The sequence below is a fragment of the Gavialis gangeticus genome, unplaced genomic scaffold (genome assembly GCF_001723915.1).
Source record: "Gavialis gangeticus isolate Ggan-Ray unplaced genomic scaffold, GavGan_comp1, whole genome shotgun sequence".
Lineage (NCBI taxonomy): Eukaryota > Metazoa > Chordata > Crocodylia > Gavialidae > Gavialis > Gavialis gangeticus.
Genome location: NW_017729022.1, coordinates 183,173,829 through 183,199,780, shown reverse-complemented (window position 1 = coordinate 183,199,780; position 25,952 = coordinate 183,173,829). Strand labels below are relative to the sequence as shown.

Genomic DNA, 25,952 nt, shown 5'->3' with positions numbered 1-25,952 from the left:
GGGGGGGGGGGGGGGGAGAAGAGAGACAGCAGGAGAGGATGCTGCTGCAAGAGGAGGTATCAAGTGTCACAGTCAAGAGCCAGATTAGCCTTTCCCCTGGCCCTGCAATCACTATCAAATTCAGGGCTTTGGATCCTCACTTGCCGCATGAAATGGCAGAAGTTCTGGGGCCAGTGAAAGGTTAATCTGACTTGGCAGTGACATCCCTCTCAGCAGTGTGCCGCCCCACCCCAGCCCCCGACCTCCCTTTTGGCAACCCAGGGTGCAAACTTATTATTACATATGCCCTGGAGAAGCGAAGCGGAGGGAAGGGTCAGAACTTAACTCATGACACCTGGCAAAAGGCCTGCCACCACTGTTTTAATCAATACAACTTACTCTGCAATACCACCAGAGGCTGCAACAGAATCTAAAAAAGGCTATTTCTCATCTCAATTATCTTAAAATGAAGAGTATGATCATAACTGATAAGAAAACATACAACTTTCCCTAGAAAAATTATCCTCAGTGAGAAAAGCAATTTGAACTAATAATGCTATCAGGTGGGGTAGGAAAAAGCCCCGATCTGTTTTTTTCGTATTGTATAGTTTACTAGAAGTGAGGCATTTTTTTCACCCTATAGAAACTAGTAATTAATCTAATAGTCATTACTAACATACGTGTATGCAGACAGAGGTAGTTAGCTATGTTACCCTGAAGTTAGACAAAAGGCAGGGCATTGTAGCACATTCAAGAGTAATTCAGTCAGTCACGAACATCCTTTGAATAAGTGACCATATTCCTTTCTATTTAATATTCCTGCTCTCTGCAAATATATTCAAGACATCTGATGAAAGTAGGCAGTAGCTTACGAAAGCTCATTCCTCCCTGACTGACTATAAAAGATGCTACACCTTCTGCCTAGTGTAAGTGAGAAGCTCAGTTTTAAAACTTTGTACCTTAATTACTGTAACAAGAAATCTTTTTTCATCTTCTTCATGCATTGCTCCACTGATTGAGCCTATAGCCCAACACAGAGTATTCAAATTTTTCCATGACCATTCTGTTCCATTGACTTGATTATGAAGTTTTTCTGTCATTATTCGCTCAGTATCAGCATAATCCAGATGTGTAAGATAAACTGAAAGAAATAATCAACATTGAGACATTTTAAGCAGACGTGCCAAACACAAATGCATAGCTCAACTCTGTTCATTCTGTTCTTAAAACAGAATCAACCTGGCCTAGAGCAGAAAACAGTTCAAAAACTGGTCCTGTAAGGAATTCAGTATCTGTATCAAGTCCCAGATGCTCTTAGCAAGACAATGCAAACATTCCAAGCAGTTATAAGTTGAACAAAGACTTGTACTGAGGCTATTTTACGTGTATTCTTTAGGCTGCTATTAAGCAGAAATGACAAAAGCTGAATCCAGGTATGAAAACAGAATCAATTCAAGACTTTGAGGGGGGTTTTTTATAGCAATAGTTTCTTTAACAAAAACTGCCCTAACACACCAGTAGCTCAACAGCTTAACTAGCTTATAAGCACTCCAATTTGGTCAATGCCTAAACTGCAGTTTAGTGCTGCAGGCTCAGGTGCCCATATGAGATTATCTACATTAGTATGTAGCTGAAACTGAGCATGTACATTTATAACTCTAGAAAAAACATACACTTCAGAGACACGTCTCAAAACCAAGCACTAAGGCACTGTACCAACCTTAAATCTGCCTGATATCAGAGTAGAAAATATGGAAGACATCAGATGTCTTTGCATTCAGTTTAATCCAATCACGGATCACAAAATATAGGATTATTAGTACAGCATTTTAGTAGTCACAGCATTTTGTTGCTACAGGAGTAGGGTTTGGATGTTTTACCATGTTTAGATTATTATTAAATAACTGTAAAGGCCCAATTTCTTGGATTTAACACTGAGTTATGATGCAATTACATTATCACTAGGAACATTTTTAAATCTCAGTTGCTTATATATACACACTTCAATTCAACAATCATTTAGGCACAAAATTATGACCAGAATACACAAGCGAGCATTCAGGAACCAAAACTCAAAGGCTAACAACCATCACTAAACAGCGAATATGAAGAGCCTCAAAAATTCTTAAATAGATTATGCTGGGATGACACTGTAGCCACGATGTTCTAATACGAAATGCAAGGTAGGGATTTGGATCAACTTCATGTATGCATTTTGCAATAGGAAAAGAAAAAAAAATTAAAGCGTTTTGTCTCAACGTTACTAAAATGTTGTTTCAACAAAATCAAAGTTTGAGATTCCATTTAACTGGAAATTCTGAATGTTCAATGTTCTATTGCAAGAATTTCATGTTGGAACAAATCTTGCTGCTTAACCTAACCAGAAAGGTAAAAAGCCAATGTCTTTACTTTTCTCTTTACCTTGGTGCTCAGAGTGGTGTGGACACCTTGGAAAAACCTGGATTACACAGGCCACGTACAGGTGTTTCGTTTCTACTGGGAGAATCACCACTCTGGGGCGTACAAGTCTAGTCAGGGCAGTAAAGCTCTCTTTAAATGCGTACAGGTTTCCCTTGCAAACTGTGGGTGTTAGGTTCTGGAAAGTTCCCATGGTTGGCAAAACTGTGGTTTGTAAAACTAAAGGCTTATGGGGAAGATGGGGTTAGGGACTTGAATACTGTACAGTTTAGCATATAAGAATCATTTTTATTTACCTTTATTAAAGGGTGTATTACATTTTTTACACATTTAAATATGCCCGGTCAACCAGGCATAGGCATACCCATAGGGGTACTTTAGACAGGTTATAGGGGGTATGTGCTGGCAGGAGGGAACCGAACACACCCAGGACACAGCAGCAGCATCTCCCCTGGTGCGTTCGCCTCTTACCTGGAAAAGGGAGGGGGAAGGGAATGGAAAGGAGAAGAAAGGAATGCGCCAACCAGCCCCGCATAACACCATGGCACTTCTCTGCCCCCACCTGTCTGAATGGCGGGGTGGTGGTGTTTTGTGTCCTCCTCTGGTGGCACACAATTGGTCGATCAGCAGCCTGCGGATGCGATCCTGGCCGGGCCAGGTCGTGGGACAATCTGAGCCCAACAGCAGTGGGAACCGCCCCACACACACCCCTGGACAAGCCACTGGGCTCGTACTGTACCATGACCAGCCTGGCCGGGGCACCATTCACCGTGAACGGGGCTCTGGCTGGGCCGGGTCGTGGGACAATCCAAATCCAGTGGCAACAGGAGCTGCCCACCAGCCTGCTGTTCCCTGCTGCCCTGCTTCCCTCCCCTGAAACTCAGTGTGGCAGGGAGCAGAGAAGCCACATGGGGATCTCCTCGCCTGCCACTGCTCACTTCACATTGCCCTGCTGACACACGTCCTGCACACGGGGCTGCACTGAGGGCAGTGACACAGGGCTGTGCCCCTCAAACCCGCAGCAGGCACAGGAGACGTGCCACCAGGGCAGCACAAGGCAAGCAGTGGCAAGCGAGGAGATCCCCGTGCAGCTTCTCTGTTCCCTGCTGCACTGGGTTACAGGGGAGGGAAGCAGGGAGGCAGGGAACAGTGACAAGCGGGCCTGCTGTTCCTTGTCACCACAGCTAGGGCAGATCCCCGCCATCACATGCACCTCTGGCAGGGCTGGGGGCAGAGGGGAGAGGAGTGGCAGGAACAGAGCCAGGCACACTGATGTGCAGCCATGGAAAACTGTGGTTATTCAAAACTGTATACTGTGGCGGCCAAAATGGTATATGGAGTATTACCCACAGATGCTCAAAACCATGCTTGGCAAAATCATGGTTGGTGGGAGAAACATGTACATTTAAGCTGGGTAAGCGGGAGCCAGGAGGAGAAAGAGGAGGAGGGAGTTCCCCCATCCCCAGCTGCGCATGCCTGTTAAAAGAGGCTCCCAGTAGCTGCCACTGGGGATGAAGGAGGGCTTCCCCATTCCCTGCTGAATAGGCTGGGCATCTCAACCTGCACTTTTAACTGTGGATGAGGGAGCTCCCTCAACCCCCAGTGCAGGCTGGAATGGTTGTATGCACCCTCTCCTGGAAAGATTTCTAGCACTGTAATTCACTTCTCCAGAATTCAGATTTGGCGGCTTGCACTGCATGTTGTGAGGAGGGAATTAAAGCAAATGCAGAACATTATGGGGTGGGTTCTTTTCCCTTGCTTACTCTAGAGTGAACAAGTACTTTATGCTTTGAATTTGTGCACAACACCAAAATGCCACAAAGAAAGGACTGGAAAGGATCTCAGGAGGTAATTTAGTCCATCTTCTGACTCAAGGCAGTTTCATCTCTTTCTAAAAGTTCCAGTCAAGCGGTGGACTCTAATGGTGCAAACAGATGCTGCCTTTCCTTGTCTCTGTGCCGTCATCAATATTTTTCTGGCAGGGCAAAGGTGAAGCAAAGACATCCATACCCCTTGCCAATGTCAAATGTTGGAAATTTGTGACCGTAACAAAGGTGGTAATAGATGATGCCACTATATAACAGCAGACAGCCAGAGCCAACCATGCTCCCCAACCACCCCAGGCAAGGTGCTCCAGGGGCTTGAGGCCCAACCCACTGCACCCCAGGCTTCTCAAGCAGGATCAGGCCCCTTATGCTTTGGAGTGCTTGCTAAGATGCACCCCTGGGACCTCTGCAAGTGAAGAAAACCCAGGGTTCCCACTTAAGGAGATGCTCCAGGGAGAGCCCAAGGGCTATATTTCCTTATGCAGGAAAAGCCCAAGGTTCCCTGCTTATGGAGACACATCCCTGGGAATCCTGGGTTTTACCCAAGTAAGCCACCACGAGATCCCAGGGGCACAAGAAAGGTAGGACCTAGGGAATTCTCAGTGCCTCAAGCCTCCATGCTGGGACAGGCCAGGGCAGATTCCAGTACAAAGACATGGGGCACTGGGAATTTCCCAGCTCATGCCTCACCCCAGGCATCTGAGTGATGCATGGATCAATGTAGGTCCCAGGACAGAGGGCCAGAACACCGAGAACTCCCTGGCCCCCACACCATGCCTGATCCACCTCAGTTTGATGGCATCTATTTCTACCCCAAGCTGTAGATGTCTTTCTTCAAGTGAAGTGCCTAAACCTGGGCACAAGATTTCAGGTGAGGCCTCACAAGTGCTAAATAGAGTAGAAGAACCATACTCCTTGATTTGAGGAACTACAGCCCTGTTAAATACACCCTATGTTATTGGCCTTTTTGCAACAAAAGCACACTACTGACTCAGTCAGCTTAAGGCCCATTATAAATACTAGGTCCTTTTCTGCAGTACTGCAACCTAGCCAGTAGTTACCCATCTTTATGGCTGTTTACAGATATAAAACAAAACAAGAGGCGCTTTAAACTTGGCACACCCCAGCACTGAGTGCAGCACATGCCCAAAAGAGGCAGCACATTAGTTTGACTTGGCTCACTCAACATTGACCCAACGTCTATATAGATTGGGCACTTCCGTGGGGCTTTTGCAGCACTTATTTAATAAATTATTGGATCAGCTTTAGAAAAAAAGGGCCAAAGAGCCCTGCTGATGTGCCCAACCTATATAAATGCTGTGGAGCCAGATAAAACTAATATGCTGCCTCTTCCAGTAAGGCACATTTTTCCCCCACGTCTGTCAGCATTCAATATGTGCATATACACTTGTTCCCTCCCAAGTGCACGTGTCCTTACTAAATTCCATTTTATTAATTACAGGCCATTTCTCAAGGATCAAAGTCATTCTGAATCCCAATCCTTAACCTCCTGAGTGTCTGCAGCTCTGCCCAGATTTGTTGAGTAGAGTAGCAAACAATATTTACTTGGCTTACTTATTTACTAAGTGTGCACCCAATCCCATGGTTCCATATCATTAATGGAGATATTGAACAATACCAGACCCAAGGTAAACCCCTGAGAAATCCAATTCAATGCCTCCTCCCAACTAAATGCTGAGCTACTGATGACCATAATAATTAACTAGTCATGTAGCTACCTTTCAGTTCTTTCCTTTACACTGTATTTTGCTAGCTTAATATATAGTTAGAATAATTATAAATATGCAGTTGTAATAATTGATTAATATTTGCTGTTCATCTTCTATTGAGGCATCCTTCCTTCTTACCTACATACCTATTTAATTAGCTTTTCATTATTAACTAAAGTGCTAGTGCTATCTGCTTAAGAACTGTTGTAGCTGAACACAGCAAATTTGATGGACTCAAACCCAAAAAGCAAGGAAAAAACCTGAAACAAAACTACACTGCCAGACTGCAACATTTCATTCCGCCATTTTTGGTATTACTTCCTCTCTATACTTGTCCCAGTCAGCTTATTTTTGCTTGTGTTTGCCATCTAACTTAGCTCATAAGCTTGCTCTTTGATACACAGCACCCAACTCTAACAGCAGCAAGTGTATCATGCAGCATATTAACTTACCCAGCGTTTCTCTCATATTCTTGTACAAGTTTATGGAATCTGTGTCCTTCATGAATTCTCGCACAACTTCCCCCTGATCATTTTCCACAACTAGCACTTCTTCTGGTTTTGCCATGCGGCTAACCATCAACAGCCGGACCTGCATTTACCAGAGAAATTTACACATATCAAAACTAAAGAGTTAATGTTTTCAAAATAAGTGTTTCTGAATAACACCTCTGTAGGATACTTGGCTCCGGTACACTTGCCACATTGCAGAGAATCACCCAACTGCATCAACTTGTTGACCTCCACAAGGCTATGGGCAGGCCATATTCCTTCAAGTCCCTAAGTAAGATTCCAAATAAAAGGGCAGGCAATACTGACTGGAAAACTACAAAGCATTAGGTGACAGCTCTCTACAAGGAAGACTCCAAAATGCTGAACACGCACACAACGTATTGGTTTAACAGGAAATCATCAGTAACCAGTGCAGATCAGTTACATTAATACTATCAGCACAGATCTTTTAAAACTGCTGCTTTATTGACAGACTTCTGCAAGTGTTATTCAAGCTACTCTCCACTCTGTGATCAAGTACTACTACTTCAGCTGAGCTGAGGAACACCACTCTGGGATGTCTGATGAAAGAACAAAAGAGGGAGACTACAACAAACCCTGGAAATAAATTTCCAGTCTTCCTTTCTTTCCATCCAGCAAATGACTGCATTTTGGTATGGACCGCCTTCAAAACAGAGCACCCCACACCAAACAAACACTATGTTAAAAAAACCCATAAAAACACCAACACGCTTCAGTATTAGTGAATCTGGCAAGCTTACATTAGGTTCTTCCCAACACAACAGAAGATTAAAATTCAACTTCTCCAACTGCTATATTAAAACATTATGCTGTAAGATATTTTGAATCAGATTTTTAAATATTATTTTCATTCTAATTTTTCCCCTGAACTTGTTGCATTTAATTTTTACTAGCATGTGAAAAGGTTTAAATGCACTGAACAGTAATGAGTGGCACTTACTATATATCCTAGAAATATTAGTGCCCAAAATATTTCACACACAGTCATGCTATGTATTAATGTCTGTAACTCTTGAAGCACTAAACAAAGTACAAGTTTTCATTATTTCAGTTTTAATAGGATATATGAAAACTCTTACAATGCATTGAGTTACCACAGATTTAACATTACCTTGGACAGCACAGGCAGGTAAAGCTGTCTCCTAGGAGGAACATCAAAGTGCTGACTTCCCGAAAGTAATGGAGAAGCAGATGTTGAAAAGGGGCTCTCCCTATAAAGTTCAGCAGCCAAATGATTCCAGTATTCAAGACAGATTTTGAAAATTTCAGTTTCTTCAACTTCTGACACAAGCAACATGTAGTGAAGAGCCTACAGAAATGATTTACACAAAATGGAATTAAGACTCATTTAATTATTTCCTAGAAATTAAGACCTTGGAAGTTAAGATTTAATACAATAATTTAGGAAACGGCTTTTTCCTACACCCTCACAGTAAGATTTAAAAACAAAAAGCAATTAACATGCTACAATACCACTTTTAAATTAGCAGCCTTAACCGGCAGCACCCTGCAACATCCACCAACTCTATAACCCCCATAGTACCTTGGCTGATTTTGCAAATTATGCTTCAAAAATAATATGTCATTATTTTGCATTTTTTGTTATTTTGCATAACATTCTGCTTTACAGTTTCCTGAGCTACCATGATGGTTCAGCAAGATAATCCTGGATCTGCCAACTGGAGACATTCACTGCAATTGTATACAAGAGCCCCAGTTATAAAGAATTCAGTTTCTTTTCCTATTTCACAGAAGGCAGACTGCTGAAATATAGAAGGTGAACATACCAATCATCTACATTCAGTTAAAAATGCCTACAAAAGGATTCCACAAGGGAAATAAAAATATGAAACATTTCCTTTGCTTATGGTGTTGTGTCAAACAACAGAGAGCACAAAATTAAGCCAATTGCTATTTTTATTTTCACACATACAGAATCATTAAGTAATCAACACAGAGATTAGACTACAAGTACATAGCTCCTACATTGTTTTCCTAACCTTCCCTACTAGCTGACAACCATACACCATGTCACCAGCCATAAGTAAATAAACAAACAAAAAACCTCAAAAAAAACGGGGTGTCAGTGAGACTTCTTTGATTATGAATTCCAGGCTATATACTAAAAAGTACTCCGATTTGTAATTGAACTGCATTCGAAATCTATTCTAAGTGTCCAAAAAAGATGCAACATTTTGAAACAGGTCTTACATTCATAATTAAGTTTTCCTTCTTTTTTAATCTGCAACACTGACCAAAGCAACTTTCACCCTCTATAGCTCCCACAAAGCAGAGCAAAAAATTTCATGCAGTAGTACCAGTACACTAGAGATAATGGAAAAACTAATTGTGCAGTTTTAGTACGTTCATCTCCACATAGTAAGTAAAGAACTCTTTCTTACACATCTAAACCAAATGAAGAACTTGCATTTGCTGTCAGACATTTCACAATGCTTAGACTGAGAACAGTAAATTCCTCATGACTAGAATTTACTATTCCAAGCACACCTCAAACTGAGCTCTTGCCTGTACTTAGACTACACTGAATCAAATTTAAGGACAATGTGGTACATCTACCATTAACTACCCTACACTATCACTGTGGCTTAAAGACACCTTTCGTGTTTCTTAAGATCATCTGGAATTTTAATTTCTCCTATTCTTAACCTGAGATGACTCTGTTTTCGGTTTTATTACATCACTCCTAGTGTTGTTTCACTTCAAAACAAAGTTAGGCAGCCACCAAAAAGATGGCAACAAACAGGAATTCATCACGTCAAAAACAATGACCTGTTATGGTCCGGGTTCTTAGCAACAGAAGAATTGCTCTATAATCTTTCTGTAGCAAAAAAACTAGTGAAATGAGAGTTGCTGACATGGAGTGCCACTAAATTCAGAAAAGTTATGGAGTGCTTTTACTGTGAAACAGCATAATTTCTCATAGTGTAAAGTGAACCAACACATTTTCTCTTTGAGTTGAAAACTAAGTGCCCTACCATTCATACCCATCCCATACATTTTCTTGCTGTTAAGAACACACTTTTGGTATATTTATATATGAACACAATGGGGTCTTAGTGCTGCAGTCTTCCAGCATCTTATTGACATAGGGTCACTACATAAAAGCCAATCTGCTGAAATCTAGACTTAGTGTCTACATCAAGATTTTCCTTCCCATATTTAAATGAATACTTTACACAAGGACATGTCATTTTCTAATACTTTCCACTAAAAGAATGCAGTATTTTCATCTTAATTTCAGACAACTGAAATGCTACATGATCTGAGATACTCAGCTAATAGGATATAAGTTATAACCATGGTTCCTGGTTTTCTGTTTTTAAAAAAAATCCCAGATTCAAAAAAAATTAAATCCAAAATTCTTTGATTAAAAAAAAAATAAAAATCCAAAAATGCATGTTTTTCTGCAATTAAAGTGAAACACCACTATATAGAGAGGTATCAGTTGAATGCAGTGTTTTACTGGTATGTTTACAATTTTAAAGCAATGTGGAAGCCTACCAATGTCTCAATCAATATAACAAAGTCTAACTACTTTTTTTTGGGGGGGGGGGATTGAAAAAAAAAAATCAGAGCTCCCCCCACCCTCTTTGCTCACCAGGACACTGGTCCAGCTGTGGCTACTACCCTGCTGCTTTGTGGTGCTGAGCAGCCCTGATATGCTGTTGCCCCTCACTCCCAACAGTCCCCCACCCTCCAGTGTGGGAACAGGGGATGTGTAGGTACAGGAAATGCATGGGGGGTGGAAAATATGTGCACACCCTATTTCTTCTCCTACACGGGGCATAGGGTTGCAGCCTGGCCAAACCAGCTCTGGGTAAGAGCCACCTCCGTGGCCCAGCAAATAGGACCTGGCACAGGACGGAGCACAGTGCCACCATGGCTGCCAACATGAGGCACAGCAGTGGCAGCAGCAGAGCTGTGCCCCCTGCTGCTGCTGGGCAGACAAGGAGGTTCCTGCCTAGAGCTGGTCCAGCCTGGCTGCAGCCCTGTACTCAGCTATGGGCATGCAACTCTCAGGGGGCACATGCCACCCCACCCAACAGACTTACCTGGAGAGAGCTGATCTCTACCACCACACTGCCTGGCTGCTGTATGCACATGTACACACACATGCACATGACACCCCTTCTTCCCAGCAGCCCCTTACATACTGGACTCTGCCAGCCTGCAAGGGGAAACCCATGCTTTCCTATGGTTTTCTCCTTTAAAGAAAAAAACCCAAGTTTTTCTGTGGCAAATGGAAAACCCAGGTCACTGGTTATAACATACTATGAAACCTTACCTCCATTAAGGTTTCCCTCAGATTTAACCTCTTTTCTATAAGTTGACCATGTTCCTTAAGAAACGTGCAGAGAAATAGACTGAGATTCTGAATGAAGTTCTGTTCGTCATCTTTTCCATTGGAGTATGCAAGCCGGATATTTGTATTTAAAGGAAGCATCTAATGGAACAGTGAAAAAGTACAAGTTTTAGAGTAAAATAATTAAAATTTCTGCACAGTTTGGACAGCTTCAGAAGTATTACTAATTTAGATGTAACCCTTCCCATTTGCAGCTCTCCAATTTCAATGTGTAAACCATAATAATTGTTCATGCAGAAAGACCACTAAGTTAGGGAATACGCAAGTATTTTTAAGAAGGCTTCTGGGGGGGCGGGGGGTTTCCCCCCTCCCCTACAAAGAGACAACATGTATTTCTGGCATTCCCTTTCAGCTACCCTACATATGCTTTCCTGCTCCTTCCCATAACCCAAAACTTGTTGTCTTAGACAAGGCAACCCCAGGTGCACAAATTCTTGTGGACAGAGAAATGTATGACTCTACTGTCTATAACACCTTAAACTAGTTTTTAAGTTTACCATGTTCCTTAAGAAACATGCAGAGAAACAGACTGAGATTCTGTTTTTTACAGTACCTTGGAGTAACTTAACTAGTTTTTAAGTTACTCAAAAGGCACTGTAAAAAAATGTAAGCCTCTCCATTTTGTCCTCCATTTAGCAATAGATGCATTAAAAGATGCAACACTGCCTAACTCTAGCCAATAACTATAATGGCACGTTGTTACACTTGTATGGAAGATTCTCCAGGAAGTATAAATCCATTATTCTTTTACATATTTGTACAATGCCTAGCCTGAGCTAGAGCTACTATATAGGTGACACCACAATACAAGCAAAAATTAGATACAATTCCAATGTGTTAACTTTAAAGATTAATATCAAGACTTCCATTTCAGAGAGTGCAGGGTGGATTTGATTTAAATCATGATTTAAATCACCGGCCAGGAACCCTCGATTTAATCATTGGTTTTTACAAAAAAAAAGAGGGCTGATCATGTCCATGCTCTCATCTCCACATACTGATGTTAACAGTATCTCTGGAGAGAAAAATTCACAGTTTAAGAAATGGAACTAAGCATCAGAGATGTTTAATGGAATCTTTTAGGATGAGCACTGAGTCCCATTGGATAGAGTGGTCTTCTTTAACCTTTACTAGTCTACAGAGGAGCCTCTGGGAACCCTGTAAGATTGGGTCCCTAATATAATCCATAGCCTGTTGTCACCTATTTATAAAACTTTTCTGAAAAGGTTACATTGATATATTTTGTCTCAAACAGTATAAAATTAGAAGTTATAATCCCTATTTCATGATGATATCTTTGAGCTTTAACATACCTTAATTTAAAAGCAATCTTTATATGTTTATTTTCTTTAAAGTAGCTCAACAAAAAATATGATTAAAAACAAAAAAACCCAAACTTCTTCGGAGGGGGGATTTTAACTGATGATTTATTCACCCCGAGTGTGGCAGTGAACCTAATTTATTTGCAAAAAAAAAAAAATCTGATGGTTCCAGAACCATTTTAGTTTTATAAACCTGAAACAAGTTTAGAAAACTGGAGCCTTGGGATAAGCAAAACATGTTCAAATTAAAGTGTTTTGGCCAAGTTCAGCCAAATTAAATGGCAATATGATACAGTGATAAAATGGGTGCAAGTTGCAAAAGTAGCCAAAATGCCCTATCTGGCATTCCCAAATTGGCTGCATAAAGCAGATGAAATTTACTTGACCAAGCAGTTTTAAAACTATTTAGAATTAATATTTCTAATACAAGGATGAAAGAGCAGATCACCAGTCAACTAAACAAAATAACTTCTAGAATACAGTGGAAAATAGAATTCTAAGCTCTCTGTCATACCTAAGTGGGTATAATTCTAATATTTTTAAAAACAAAGCTGTATCAGTGGTAGATGGGAGGGGTAGAAAGTAATGTTTTAAATAAACGTTAGCTCTGCAATTGAGGCATCTAAAAATATACATCCACTAGATGTTGCAAATTAAGAATGGAAAAAATATTAAAAAAAATACCACAATAATCATTTCAGACATCCATACAATGGAAGATTTCTGAAATCTTCCATATAGCATGAAAGTTGAAAAAAAATATATAGAAGAATAAAGGTTTCTCTTGCTCAGACAGTGAGGTGAACTTTGAGCACAAGTTTCTGACACCAGGATGTTCAATATACTACAGGTAGTCCGACTTACATTTTGGGTTGCAACGTTTTGCACTTAAAACGTTTATAAATTGGACACCGTTTCAACTTTATAACGTCAGTTTTGACCTAACAACACTCGATCCAATGCAACGCTACACCAGCAAACAAGTTCTCTGCATCATTCATCTCCCTGGAGAACATCTGTCCAAACTTCCTTGGACACTTTCTTTAAGAAAGCAAACAGGACTCCAGAAAAACCTGCAGCCAAGACTCCTGAGGAGACTCCTGCCCAGAACTCTTCAAAAAGTCCAACCTAGAGCCCTTCAAAAAGTCCAGCAGTCAGCTCAAAGAAGTCCTTCCAAATCAATACGATTGCTATTTACAATATAAATACATTGATGTAGCTATATTACTAGTCTATAATTGATCAAGTACAACATTCTGGGGTATTTTTGGTGAAAATAGGGTATCAGGCCTTGCTTCAGGAGCCAATCCCCCATTTATTACATTGTCTCTTATAAGAAAATTCAAGCACCAATCGTGTTGTAAGTCCGAGGACTGCCTGTACTTCAGCTCTGGGAGAGCAGCAATACCTAATCTGCATAAGATACATTTCAGAAGAACATACTACTTAATACGGAGCAACCGTCTGAGACAACAGGTGGATAGGTTTCCATCAACACATGAAGGAACTTGGAAAAAGAATCTGGTCTATAGTCACATCCAGTTTTTTTGTACATTAGATCCTACACTGCATACGAGGACTATTTTTGGAACTAATTTCAGGGGAAACACTAAACTTAAACTTAATGAAACTGGAAAAGGTTTCACAAAGCCTTAGATTGCCAGATGACAGTCACATCATCAGTAAAAAAAACTAAGACACTCCTCACCCAAGGAAACCAAGCCACCAGAAATCTATGGAACTTTCCCATTGCTTAGCCAATACTACTTGCAAACAAAAAACGTTTCACAACATTTGAGAATGAAATGCTAATGAAATTGCGGCTCTTTTGCCCTAGAACCTTAGTACTAAAAGAGACTGTGCCACAATATACTATATCAGAATGGTGCAATGAAAGCTACATACAGATATTACTCAAACTGGAAAATTCTGATAATACTGTCATGTTTCAGAAAAGTAACAATCAAAAGTTGTAAAGTTAAAAAAACTCACCCAAATAATACCTCAGTATGCAAGTGAATAGCCACAGAACTAAAATCTTGAAAGAAATTCTAATGCTGAAACAATGCACATCTTTAAAACAACCACACTGAGCCTTTAGAAGTCAACTAAACTGATTTCCTTCCCATGGATAAAATGAACCAAAGTGCAAGGTAACAGCAAGCCAGCTTGCCACCTTTAAGGCTAATAAGCCAGAAAGAACTAGACTTTTACTCATTTTCACCAACAACCACATTGAAGAATATAACTTAGAACGCTCGAGAAGCACTTGTAGTTGTACAAGTGCAGAAATGCATCATTCCAAAGAATGACTTAGTACAGACACATTGCTACAAAGTTCACAGGGGTGAGGCCAAATGTCATGTAGATCTTGTACATTTACCAAAGCCATGTTCTTGAACTTTATAGGCAGACCACCCAAGTAAGCAGATTTACTGGGTCACAGGCTGCTTGGAAAGCCTCCAATCAAGACCTTACATTTTACAGGTTAAAAAGGCAAAAACTTGCATGGTGATCACATCAATTCTGAGAAAACGATGCGATTACTCTACAATAACTATGAGATTCAAGAAATCTCTTCTTTAGAAGTAATTGCTAGTTACATACAAACATTAAAAACTGAAGTGATGGCTATTTTTGATGGCTTCTGATCTAATCACAAGCACTATTTTATGAACTCTAAATACAGCCTTTGTCTGATAGAAAGAACTAGCTCTATAACAAATATGTATTTGTAAGCTTAAGCTAGGCTTCCTCTAGAAGAGGGGCAGGCAGTTATTTCAGGTGGAGGGCCGCTTACCAAGTTTGGCAAGCCATCAAGGACTGCATGACAGGCAGCCAGGAGCAGATTAATATTAATTTTCTACATTGTTTAGGGGCCCTGCAAGCTGTATTTTGTCCAAACCTGCTCTAGAAAGATGCTTTCGCTACATATAATATAGTTAGAATTAAGTTCATTTTGTTTTATTAAAGCAAAAAGAAAAAGTTACCTGTTTTAACTGCATCATGGTCAGTGTAAAGAGAGTTACGAACTGCTCCTCATATTGGCTTACACTGACACCTGCAATCTCTGTGAGGCACTTCAAAGAGACATTTCGAAACATGGGAACATTTAAAAACTATAAAAAAAAGTTTTAAAGAAGGATTAGGGATAGCACGCAAACATTTATGTTGGGCATTTTATTTCTGGTACCCAAAGTTCTCATCTTACTTTCTAGTAGGCTTGTGTGAAGCAGCAAGTATTCAATTTGGCTGATTCAGAGGGGCAGTGATTTGATTTGGTAATTTGAATCACTGTCCTGATTCCATTTGGCCGATTCGGATTTGAGATTTGGCTGCCGAATTGGGCCAAATCTCCTCTGAATTGAACAGGCAGTGGTGAGTGGGGACAACCCCCCCAACCCCAGGTGCCTCCCCATGGCTGCCCCACCTGGCCCCAGTGTCCTGGCACATAAAAAAAACAAGAAAAGAAAAAGAAAAGAAAAGCCCTGCACTCACCAGCTGCAGCAATGGCAATAAGGCCTCTGGGGGCTTGTGGCAGAGCCTCCCTCCCCCACCACCTAGCACCCATGGGGCAGCTGTCACATCACACAAATGCAGTGAGGCTCTGGAGGGCACCATGGGGCTCCACACACTCTCCAGGAGCTAGGGACACTTGGGCTGAGCGCTGCCAGGCAGCTGCTGGAGCCACCCCAGCTGCAGGACAGTGCGTGGCATCCTGCCACACAGGTGCTAAGCAGGGGGGCCAATTCCTGCTGCCTCAGACTATATGGGGGCCTCTGCCACAAGCCCCCGATCACCACTGCTGCAGCAGCCAGTGAGCGCGGGGCTTTAAGTGCCAGGACACTGGGGCCAGGCAGGGGTCCCCCATGGTTTCCTCTCCCTTCCTCCAGCCCGCCCTGCCCCCTACTTACAGGTATGGAGCCTGGGTCCCGCTGCCTGTGGTGGCAAGCAGGGACCACGCAAATCTCTGAACCGATTTGGAGGCTTGATTCAATTTGGATTTGGAGATTCGGCCCCCAAATCAGGCCAAATTTCCTTCAAATCGAACAGGCTACCACAGCTTCACAGCCCTACTTTCTAATAGCAGTCACTTTTTAAAAGAGTGATTACCTTGTATATTAATGTGCTGATTAACTTGGTCTCAAATATGTATCCCAATGGAATCCAGTTAAGGAACCGTAATAAAGTCTCCAAAGTTGCATGAACAAGGGGAGCATTTTGAGAATTTTCCTGTAACAGAACCATATGCAAAGTAACACTGTCTTTAAAAGAAATAAAGATAATTAAGGTTTTCATGAAAAAGTTAGTAGCATTAGACTTACCATCACGAACTGACACAGCTGAAATATCTGTGAGAACTCATTGCACATACTAAAAAACAAACAAAAAACATATACATTAAATACTGATGTATCACCATATTAAGTGAATGACACATCCACTTCAAAGATGCATCAGCAATAATCCAGAGAAGTTGCCATGAAATTTATCAGATTAATAACCAATTTCTCACATGCAAATTCAGTTTACATATTACAGGGATACTGTACCCTCTACTCGCTGCTTTTTTAAAATGGCAATATTTAATGTACAAGCTTAAGAACATAAAAATACATTCAACTGCAGTGTATAAGCAGCCTTGAGAGAGGTGGTAAACATTCCATCTAATCTCAAAAGCAAATGCAGTATAAGTATGTATTTAATGGGAAAACTGTAGTTACATCAACTCTTCAACAGCAATAACTGAACTGTTAAGCTAACTTACATTACCAGGGAAAAAAAATTACAAAATGTTTTGCTTACCTATCTTTCAAATGCTTAGCTTTAACTTGAGTTATTTGTCCACTGGAGAAATCAAACACTTCTTCACTCAACAGTTTAAGGATCACCATATTGTTTTGGCAAAGACTCTCACTTGTTCTGCTTGCCCCTACAATATCACTTATAAATGTTGGCCAGTGTTTGGGCCATTCCTGTTTCAGAATCTGAAAATCAAAACAGTGTAGTAGGTATGGCTTTCTTCCTAAATAGCTGCTTGCACAAAATGAATTATTTTGGTCATATTGGTAATTTTTCTAAATTCTCATAAAAAATAAAAATAAAACTGAACTAGAACATACCTGAACAAGAATCATATTCAGTTTTCCAATATATACTTTCTCTTTCTGGAAGAAAGACAGGTAGAGTTAGGTTATCAGTAATGCTTCCCCACCCCTACCCCCACAGGAATTCACTTACTTCTACACATGTTGGATCAGATGAGGTCTTGATAATTAAGCCAACAACATACTTTTTTATTCCTGTAAAGAGGTAAAAATTATGTTTTCAACCCACCTGATATTGGATTACCTGGAAATACCTGATTCGAAGCATTAAGCAAAGGGTCTCCAAGGAATATGTATATGAAGCTTTAAAATAGTCCAATGCACATGTGTACAAATGAAAAATAAAGTCTCAAACATTCTGAACTCTCCAAAGTTTGTTAGTAACTTATAGTTGTTTTGATGTTTCAAGTAATGAAGTGTACCTAGATTTTAATTCTTGATATTACACCAAAGAAAATGGTAAATAAGTAGCAACTGGAATTGGAGTTTTTCATATTTTCAATGTATTTAGTGTTCTCTAACCCAAACCTATCTCTATGACTGATTGCACCTAAAAACTCTGCAACCTTCGAGAGCAACAGCCATAGAGACTACTGATAATTGAAATAAAACATACCCATGGTAGAAACTATGGAAACCCTTATTATACCACCACGTTTCAGGGATGGAGTCTGATGGTAGCAATTAAAACTGCCTTACATAGTAATTTGTAAACTCCCAAGTAAAGTATACTTTTATCCCTCAGACACCCCTTTTTAAAAAAAAGGGTGCACAACTATATTCCTATAGCTTCAGCAAAGCTGACATTAAAAACTGGAGATGCATAGTGTAGACAGGAGTCCTTTTTAACCACCTTCTTGATTAAACAGATATTTCAACAGGTTTGACTTAATATAGTGGTAAAAATGGGCTTATCTTTTTTTAAGGCTGCTATTAATTTTAACACTAGCTCAGCTCGAATGCTGGGAAAGTTTCTGTACATTTTTGCCCAGAAACTGAAGGTTCAAATATCATGCAGCACTCTCAACTAATCTTGTTTGCCCACATTAAAACACTCATTAAACTAGTGAAACAATGATAAAAAAAGATAACTAAATTATATTAAATCACTTCCAATACTGGTTTCCTTCGATTTGTGTGTTCATTCCCAGAGAATAGCACATAAACCAAATTTGCATAAAGCAAACCCACTTTACAATGTAACAAATAGGGATAGGTTCCCATGGCAGTGAGGGAGGGAGGCCGGAATTAGGGCAGGGGGAGGGGTGCTGCTCCTTGGGCTGCACAAGGCAGCAAAGCAGAGGGAACAGAGTGACACTCACCCCAGCCCCAGTTGCAGCAGCCCCGGGAGCAGCCGGCACCAGCAGCCTGCAGCCACTGGGCTGAGCCGTGCACCGCCTGTCCCCCCACACCTAGGCTCTGCTTGTCCACACTCACCTCTGCTCCTAAGCTGCGCCGTGCCCTTGTGTAGGTCACAGGTGCTGGCTGCTCCCAGGGCCACTCCAAAACAGGCTGAGGTGAGTGCAGACAAGCAGAGGCTCACGCAGCATGAGGCATGGCATTCACTCTAGCCTGTGCTGGAGCGGCCCTGGGAGCAGTGGTGAGTACGGACAAGCGGAGCACAGGCACGTGGGGACAAACAAGCATGGTGCAGCCCAGCAGCTGCTGCAGCTGGCACTGGGGTGAATGGGACCATGGCGCTTTCCCCTCCCTGCACAAGCTTACCTACTTTTTGTTGTTGTTGTTTTTTTGGTTTGTTTTTTTTTGGGGGGGGGGGGGGGGGAAGGGGAAGAGAAAGAGAAGGAAATTTATGCTGATCACATAAGAGCAAAATTTACCTTGCATATAATGAATTATGGGTCTAAATATGCTCATCACACAAGAGCAAATTCACAAATAAAGAACCTGCATTAATCAAGGGAAACCTGTATATAATATTCCTGGGGCAAGATTTAAGAATGCAGTATTTTGTTTAAAATCTGCAAAGGAAGGAAGGAGTACAAGGATTTGGTCAAAAACACTCATTTTCAATTTTGTCATAAAAAGTACTCAAAAGTAGTAACAAAACCATGATAGCCATGGCAGATATCACAGGGCAAGTTTGCAAATAAGTTGTGATAATGAACCTAGCCTACTCTTCCCCTCCATATAGAGCTATCCAACTTCAAGGGAAGTTCCACATGCAGAGGGCATGGTACTTAACTGTTAACATTATTAATGCTCCAGTTTTTTGCAATAGATTAACAAACATTTATCAGGGATTAGCATCAGAGGGAGGTTCTAGCTGTGCCAGTCCAGGAAATAAATGAGGCAAGGATTTCTATAAGTGGTATCACCTGAAGAAAATATGCCCTACATTTGAAAGCTTGTCTAAATCTATGCTAACAATGAAGCTGGCCCAAAAGAAGATAAATTGCCCATAAAAATCCTTGCCTCTCACCAGAGGTTAGAAACTTAAAAATGCATAAGAAATTGCTTGTAGCAGGGCTCTGCTGGGGAGGGAAACCCCCCCAAAAACCCTCAGAATATACTGAGTATTTTAAAAAACAAGCCATTGTAATTTAACTCAAAACTCCCTAACATTTGAATGCACCACACTATGAAATAAAAACAATGCACACATTTTTGCTATTTAACATTTCATATAAGACAGCATATAAATTCAAGTTTCTTTCCAACCACCAGAAAAATTCATTTTACAAAATCTAGAAAGTTGGTTATAGCAAGAAGATTAACATTTCAGCTTGACCATGAAAGCTGCTAGGTATGGCATTAAAAAACACGGGACACACATACACTCCGATTCTAACCCCCCTATGAAACATGAGTAAGCATTTTTAGTAATGGGAATAACAGTCTCAGATATCAGCCTCTCAGGTGGTCAAAATTCTACTGATACAATAACATTTCAATCACCAAATATACAAGCTATTTTGTACTTGGCGCACTAACGCACCTTCAACCCTCAAGACCATTTGTAAGAGTGAGAGGACAGAATTAACCCTCCATGCCCTTTCAATTCAAGTCTGCTAAAAAGGGAGCTCAACAGTCTGTGCTGCAGACAACAGTGAACCATGAATTTAAAAGGGTCACCACCTTTTTTTCCCCCCCACAAACACTACATGGCCAATCATAACTGCTGTTTACAGACCTCCATCTAGTGACCTAGAAGTCACATTTCTTTATGCTTGACAGGAGTAAGTTTTTCCAGTTTCCCAAAGCTTTATTTGGGGTGGAAATATACATTCCTTCTACAGCTATTAGAATAATAGCTTAATGTTAATTTTTAAAGAGCATTATGTAATTCCCACTCCACACTTCAACAAGGTAAGTCCTGGAGTATATTTCTAATTAAAAGGATATACAGCTGTTCCACCTTTAGCCTTTTATAAAGTTTACAAAGTTTACACTGTACAACAACAGCCACTGGAGTAACTCAAGGAAACTGCAAAGTCACTCTATGACAAGTTCGAACCTGCTTAATTGACTGCATTCTCCAGGGCTCCAAAAGAAACACTTGCAAAGCTTCTTAATGCTCTGAAGACATTAAAAGTTGTTTAGCCTTTTTCCTCCAGAATGAGGCAAGAGTAGGATGCCAACAAAGGGCTGAAGGGCACAGCATGCCTTTTAATCAACATGTTGGTTAGCATTGGCCTTGGATACCAACCCCAGCATTATCTGAAGGCACTGGTTCATTCATTTGCTCCCTCAAAGGCCAAATGTAAAAACTTCTAGACTTAGAAGACATTTCTTTCTTTTCTTCTACAGTGCTGGGTTTTATCCACAGTCCACAGATGCCCCTCATCAGGAAAGCTTAAACTATATCCTGCCAGGAGCGGAGGTTAATAGAGAGTAAGGAAACACTAACAGGGATGAAATCAACAGTTTGAGGTTTGCTTGTTTTAACCCAAGGCCTTCAAAGACACTTAAATAGACTTCTATTACTCCATCTAAATACCAGTTGTCCAGCCATGTAAGAGCCAAAAGTGGCATTTACACACAGTTTATTATCTGTGCAGTAAGCTGTACATTGGCTGGATAGGTATGTGGTTATGTATGCTGGGCTTATACAAGTTATAAAATTGTACCTGGGGGAAAAAAAACTGAGTGAGTAGATGGGTCAGTGAGATAATGCTGCTCTGGAAGGTTGCAGGCTTTGGGTTCTAGCCAGATCCTTGCCTCCAATGAAGCAGAAACTTTACCACCACCACCTTCTGCACTACTCATGCAATGAATACTAAATACAAGGTGCAGTGGCTCAGCTTAAACGCCATCATCTAGGGCAACTTTTAGACTGCTCCACCCTGGAGAGGTAAGCATTCTGGAAGAAAAGCTGTTTGAGGGGTGACCCAGACTAAACAACCAGCAAAATGGCAAAACTTGTGGCAGGGACAAAGCACTACTCAATTTTCCTGAATTCTGTAGTCATCTTTAACTAAATTAAGAGAGGGAAGAGTTTTTCAAGACTTTTGCATTTGTGCACTGCTTTTTCAAAAAAAAGCACATTTCAGGCTGTAAGACAATTAAGATAAGTACCATATCTGTGGCTCTGAACTACAATGCTTGCTGAACCTCTACCTCCATGAGGGGAAACTTAAGAAAGCGCAGGCAGATCCTCAGGTAAGATACAGGGCAGGGCAGGGACAGAGCCCCCGCTCTCATGGGGAGTCGGCTCTCACTGCTGTTTTCTGCTTGTTCAGGAGCCACTGGTCCAGCACTTGCTCAGTGGCTACCGCTGCTTGTCTGGGAGGGGGGCAGGGCCTGTGATCTGGGGGGCAGGAAGAACCCTGTGCAGCCCTGGCCCCAGCCCCTTTCCCCCAACCACGCCCACCCGGACAAGCACCAGATCAGCAGCTCCCAGGCGAGCAGCACACAGCAGTGGGAGACCTCTCCCCCCTCCCAACACCCTCCGGACGAGCTGCAACTCCACCCCACGCCCACCCCACCAGGCAGCACTGGCCTCAATCCCTACCCCAGCCCCACTCCTCCCTCACCATGGGGGCCTTGATCTTCCTCCCACCCCTTCCCTCCCCTTCTACCACACAAGACTTACCAGCTGCACACAGCTCTCCAAGCTGCTGGGCTGTGCTACTCACTGCCTAGGTGCTGCACTGTGGCTAAGCACACAAGCATTTATCAGCCAATTATCAGCCACATCAGGCCGATTTCAGCTACAATCAACTCTCTTTATATTGGTGTTGATCCAATAATCAGACCGATGTATCGGCGTACCTCTAGCTACTTCTATAGTATCCAGACCTCACTAAACTAATAGCCTGATGTTGAACTAAGCCCTTCCAATTTCACAGCATGTTATATAACCTCCTTGTTTTCAAACGAAGCCAGAGAAAAAGGTTCCCCTTCCATAATGGACTGCTTAAATAAGTGCTCACCATAAAAGGCTCTCTACTAGTCCATTGAGAAGAACAGAATTTCATATTTCAAGATCAATAATGTGCCTATTACTGCAATGAGAATAAAGACCATGTCTTTCTGGACAAAACTTTCCCTATTTAATAATGGGAAAACCCTTTAAAGACCATGCCTTCATAATTTAGGGTCATTCTGTGCATCCATTATTTAACCAAAATAAATGTATGTAGTGGTAAAACACCAGTTTATAATATTAATCAATCTTATACATAAGAAGGGATGCACAACATAGGATTTTTGTTCTCAGTGGTCATGCCTACATGTGCATTAATGCACCATAATTATGGTGCATTTAGTTTAGCACCTGTAATAACAGGTACTAATTAGATGTGCCATAAATTGGTGCTACTGTACATTTGTTCAGCACATGCTTTAAGTTACACTAATATGCAGTAGACTAATTCTACTGCTCATTAGCACAGCATAATTAGTCTACTGTGCCATTAGCATCTCATGTAGACACACCCACTAAGTATCAAAATGCTTCCCCAGCAATTACTGATGGATGTACATTAAGTTTTCCCTAAGTTATTAAGGCGTGTTCACTCAAGACTATGCCCTTTTAGATGTTAGTACACTAAAGCCACTAGATGGAACAAATCATATTGTTAGTGACAACACTGAAACTAGCACTGATAAATTCTTTTATAAAATTTTCAAGCCCCTTCCTCTGCAAGGTAGCTCAATGCATGAGCTAGAAAAAAAAAAAACTAGCCCATTTTCATTCTTCACACTGCAATCTATTTCCTTTCAAAGTCAGCAGCATCACCTTGTAGACTAGTAACAGGGAGCTGGGCAGGGCAAGACTTTCTCCTGAGGATGTAACGCACAGAAACAGCATGTCTAGCTTACCCCTTTATAACATGTGCCTTGTGTGGCTAGTAGTTCTGCTGTGTGCAGTAACACCTGGCCTTTTTAAAGCTACTTAAGAGTTCTTTATTCTGTTCACCCAGGTGACTTAAATTTTGACTTGTTTCCAGTCAGCTAATTAAAAAATTGCCATCTTGTATAGGGTTTTCCATAACTGAACTTTCTTATAAATCCTTTAGAAATTAAAAGCACATGCATGTTTTATTTGGCCTGCTCCCAATAGTTATTCTGCATAAGTGATCATGATGCTTACTCATTTTAAAAATAAAGTACACTTGAGAAAAGCCATCTAAAAAAGTGCTGCACATTAAAATGAAACTGCAATGTAACATTACACCTTTCAAATCACTAATAGGACTGTAAACTGAGAATTCAAAACATAATAAACAGCAGAGATTCACGGCAAAACAACAGGCCTCCATAAAACCAGAAAAGTCTGCATCTGGACCTTCAAACTGAAAGCAAGAGGTCCCAAGGAAATTCTACTGTTCCAGAACACTACTACATTAAGGAATCACCACTACCAAGAAGCATGGCTATTCTGAGGGTCCATTTGGAATTATGCCCTTACATAATGAAAGCCAAAAACAAATATTCCACAAAAATTAGAGTTGGAGCTTTTCAGCAATATACAACATTGGGTAAGCTTACCATAAACCTTAAGTTTATTGGTAACAGTTCAAACAAAGGTTTCCTGCCGTTCAGAAATATCTGGCACGCTCAGTTTACAACTTGGATCCTTATCTATTGTACATTTGGTGCTGGCTGCAAAAAATCAAGATAGATACTTTAAGTGTTGTAAAGGCATACTGCAGCATTACCACGATTTGACTGTGAAAGATAAGTACCAAATAGTTTATTAGTGAATGCTGAGTTTAAGCCACACTTGAGTATGGATGTGTCCTATAAATCCCCACACAATATTCTATTTCTCTCCAGGTAGAAGTTTTGTCATCTAGCTAAAGAACTGAAGGGCCTGTTGCCCCTCTGTGCTTAATTCCTCAAGTAAAAAAAGGGCAAAATCAAGATTGGAGAAGAACAGCAGCTCTCTTCTGTCAACCCCCAGCTAATGCCATTATTCCTAAAGACCAAGATAATGAATATGGAGCAACAAAGAAAATAAATACATCAGGCAGCAGATTCTGCACTCTCTCACAGTGCTGAAACCAGAAGATGGTCTAAAGCCATATTTTAGGAAGCCTATTTACCTACTCCTTCCTTCATATACAGAATAAGCAGAACAAATTAGAAGTATGTATCCCTACTCATCCCCATAATGTTATCTTCACAAGTGACAGCATGGTTTGGAAGAAAATTTAGAAGCCAGGCAAAAGCAAGAGAAATGGGATAGCTTAGTTTTCTTGTTGCTTCAGATTCAATCATTAGAGCTCTCTGGCTTAAAAACAAAACAAAACACAACAAACACCTAATCCTAACATCAGACCCTGATTTCCCAACACATGTAATGAAGAATTCAACAAAAGGGGGAAGGCAAAACTGCATTTTAGATTCAAGTATTGTCTATTATTACAACATTCAAGAAAAAAGGATGGATCCAGACTTATGCACTCAACTTCAGTCAGACTTTCAAGATGGAACATGTATTTTACATGCAACTACCTGCTGGATCTGACCATCTTGTTATCTTCTGAGCCAGTTACCCTACGCTGGTCACACTTGTGAAGTTAAAGGCCACTGCCACCTCCCATTTTACTCCTTTCCCTTAGGGCAAGTTGGCTCCCAACTTTGGGACATGACCCAAATCAGGGTCAGAGGGGGCCCACCCCTCCAACCTGCAGGGCTCCCCAGTGCACGGTCTGTGCAGCTCTCATCACCACCGCCCCCTGCGATCCTGTCCCAGACTCTGGCACTGCCAGGCATGAGCAAGTCAGCAGCAGGGGTTACGTCCCGGATTTGGGGTCGCAGTAAAAAATATTGGGAGCCACTGCCTGAGGGGCACAAATGCCACTGACTTATTAACTTTTCTCAACTGCAGCCCCAAAGCATTCCACGACCAGCTCCAGTAGCAAGAAATCAGTGAGAAGCAAACACCTAGATCAACTACCAAATCAGGGGTGGGCAATTATCTGGGCTGGAGGGCCACTTAAACAGTTTCCATGAGCTGTTGGGGTGTGGGCTGGGTCTCCATGGAGACTGGCTGGGGACAGATGGGATGGGGCCACAGGTGGACAAGAGGGATGGGCAGCCAGGGTCAGGGATTACAGAGCAGTGAAAGCATAGGGCCAAGAGCTGGACCAAGGCAGAGCTGCAATCCATTGCCTGCATTTCCCTGCAACAGGTGCCAGTTCCGCAAGCAAGGATGTGCAGAGAGGTCATAGCTCTGCCCAG

The 25,952-nt window shown here is 41.3% G+C and overlaps 1 protein-coding gene across 2 annotated transcripts in view; it reads right to left on the bottom strand.

Moving 5' to 3' along the window:
- XPO1 (exportin 1) overlaps positions 1 to 25,952 on the bottom strand; it is a 59,625-nt gene that overhangs the window by 16,101 nt on the left and 17,572 nt on the right. For both annotated transcript variants that reach the window (XM_019516621.1, XM_019516622.1), the window contains 10 exons: positions 17,434 to 17,495; positions 17,316 to 17,360; positions 16,999 to 17,180; positions 16,518 to 16,566; positions 16,306 to 16,425; positions 15,183 to 15,311; positions 10,793 to 10,951; positions 7,598 to 7,795; positions 6,406 to 6,544; positions 939 to 1,120 (listed from right to left, as the gene is read on the bottom strand). In XM_019516621.1, coding sequence (XP_019372166.1) covers positions 939 to 1,120; positions 6,406 to 6,544; positions 7,598 to 7,795; positions 10,793 to 10,951; positions 15,183 to 15,311; positions 16,306 to 16,425; positions 16,518 to 16,566; positions 16,999 to 17,180; positions 17,316 to 17,360; positions 17,434 to 17,495 — 1,265 coding nt within the window. The remainder of the gene's footprint in view (positions 1 to 938; positions 1,121 to 6,405; positions 6,545 to 7,597; positions 7,796 to 10,792; positions 10,952 to 15,182; positions 15,312 to 16,305; positions 16,426 to 16,517; positions 16,567 to 16,998; positions 17,181 to 17,315; positions 17,361 to 17,433; positions 17,496 to 25,952) is intronic.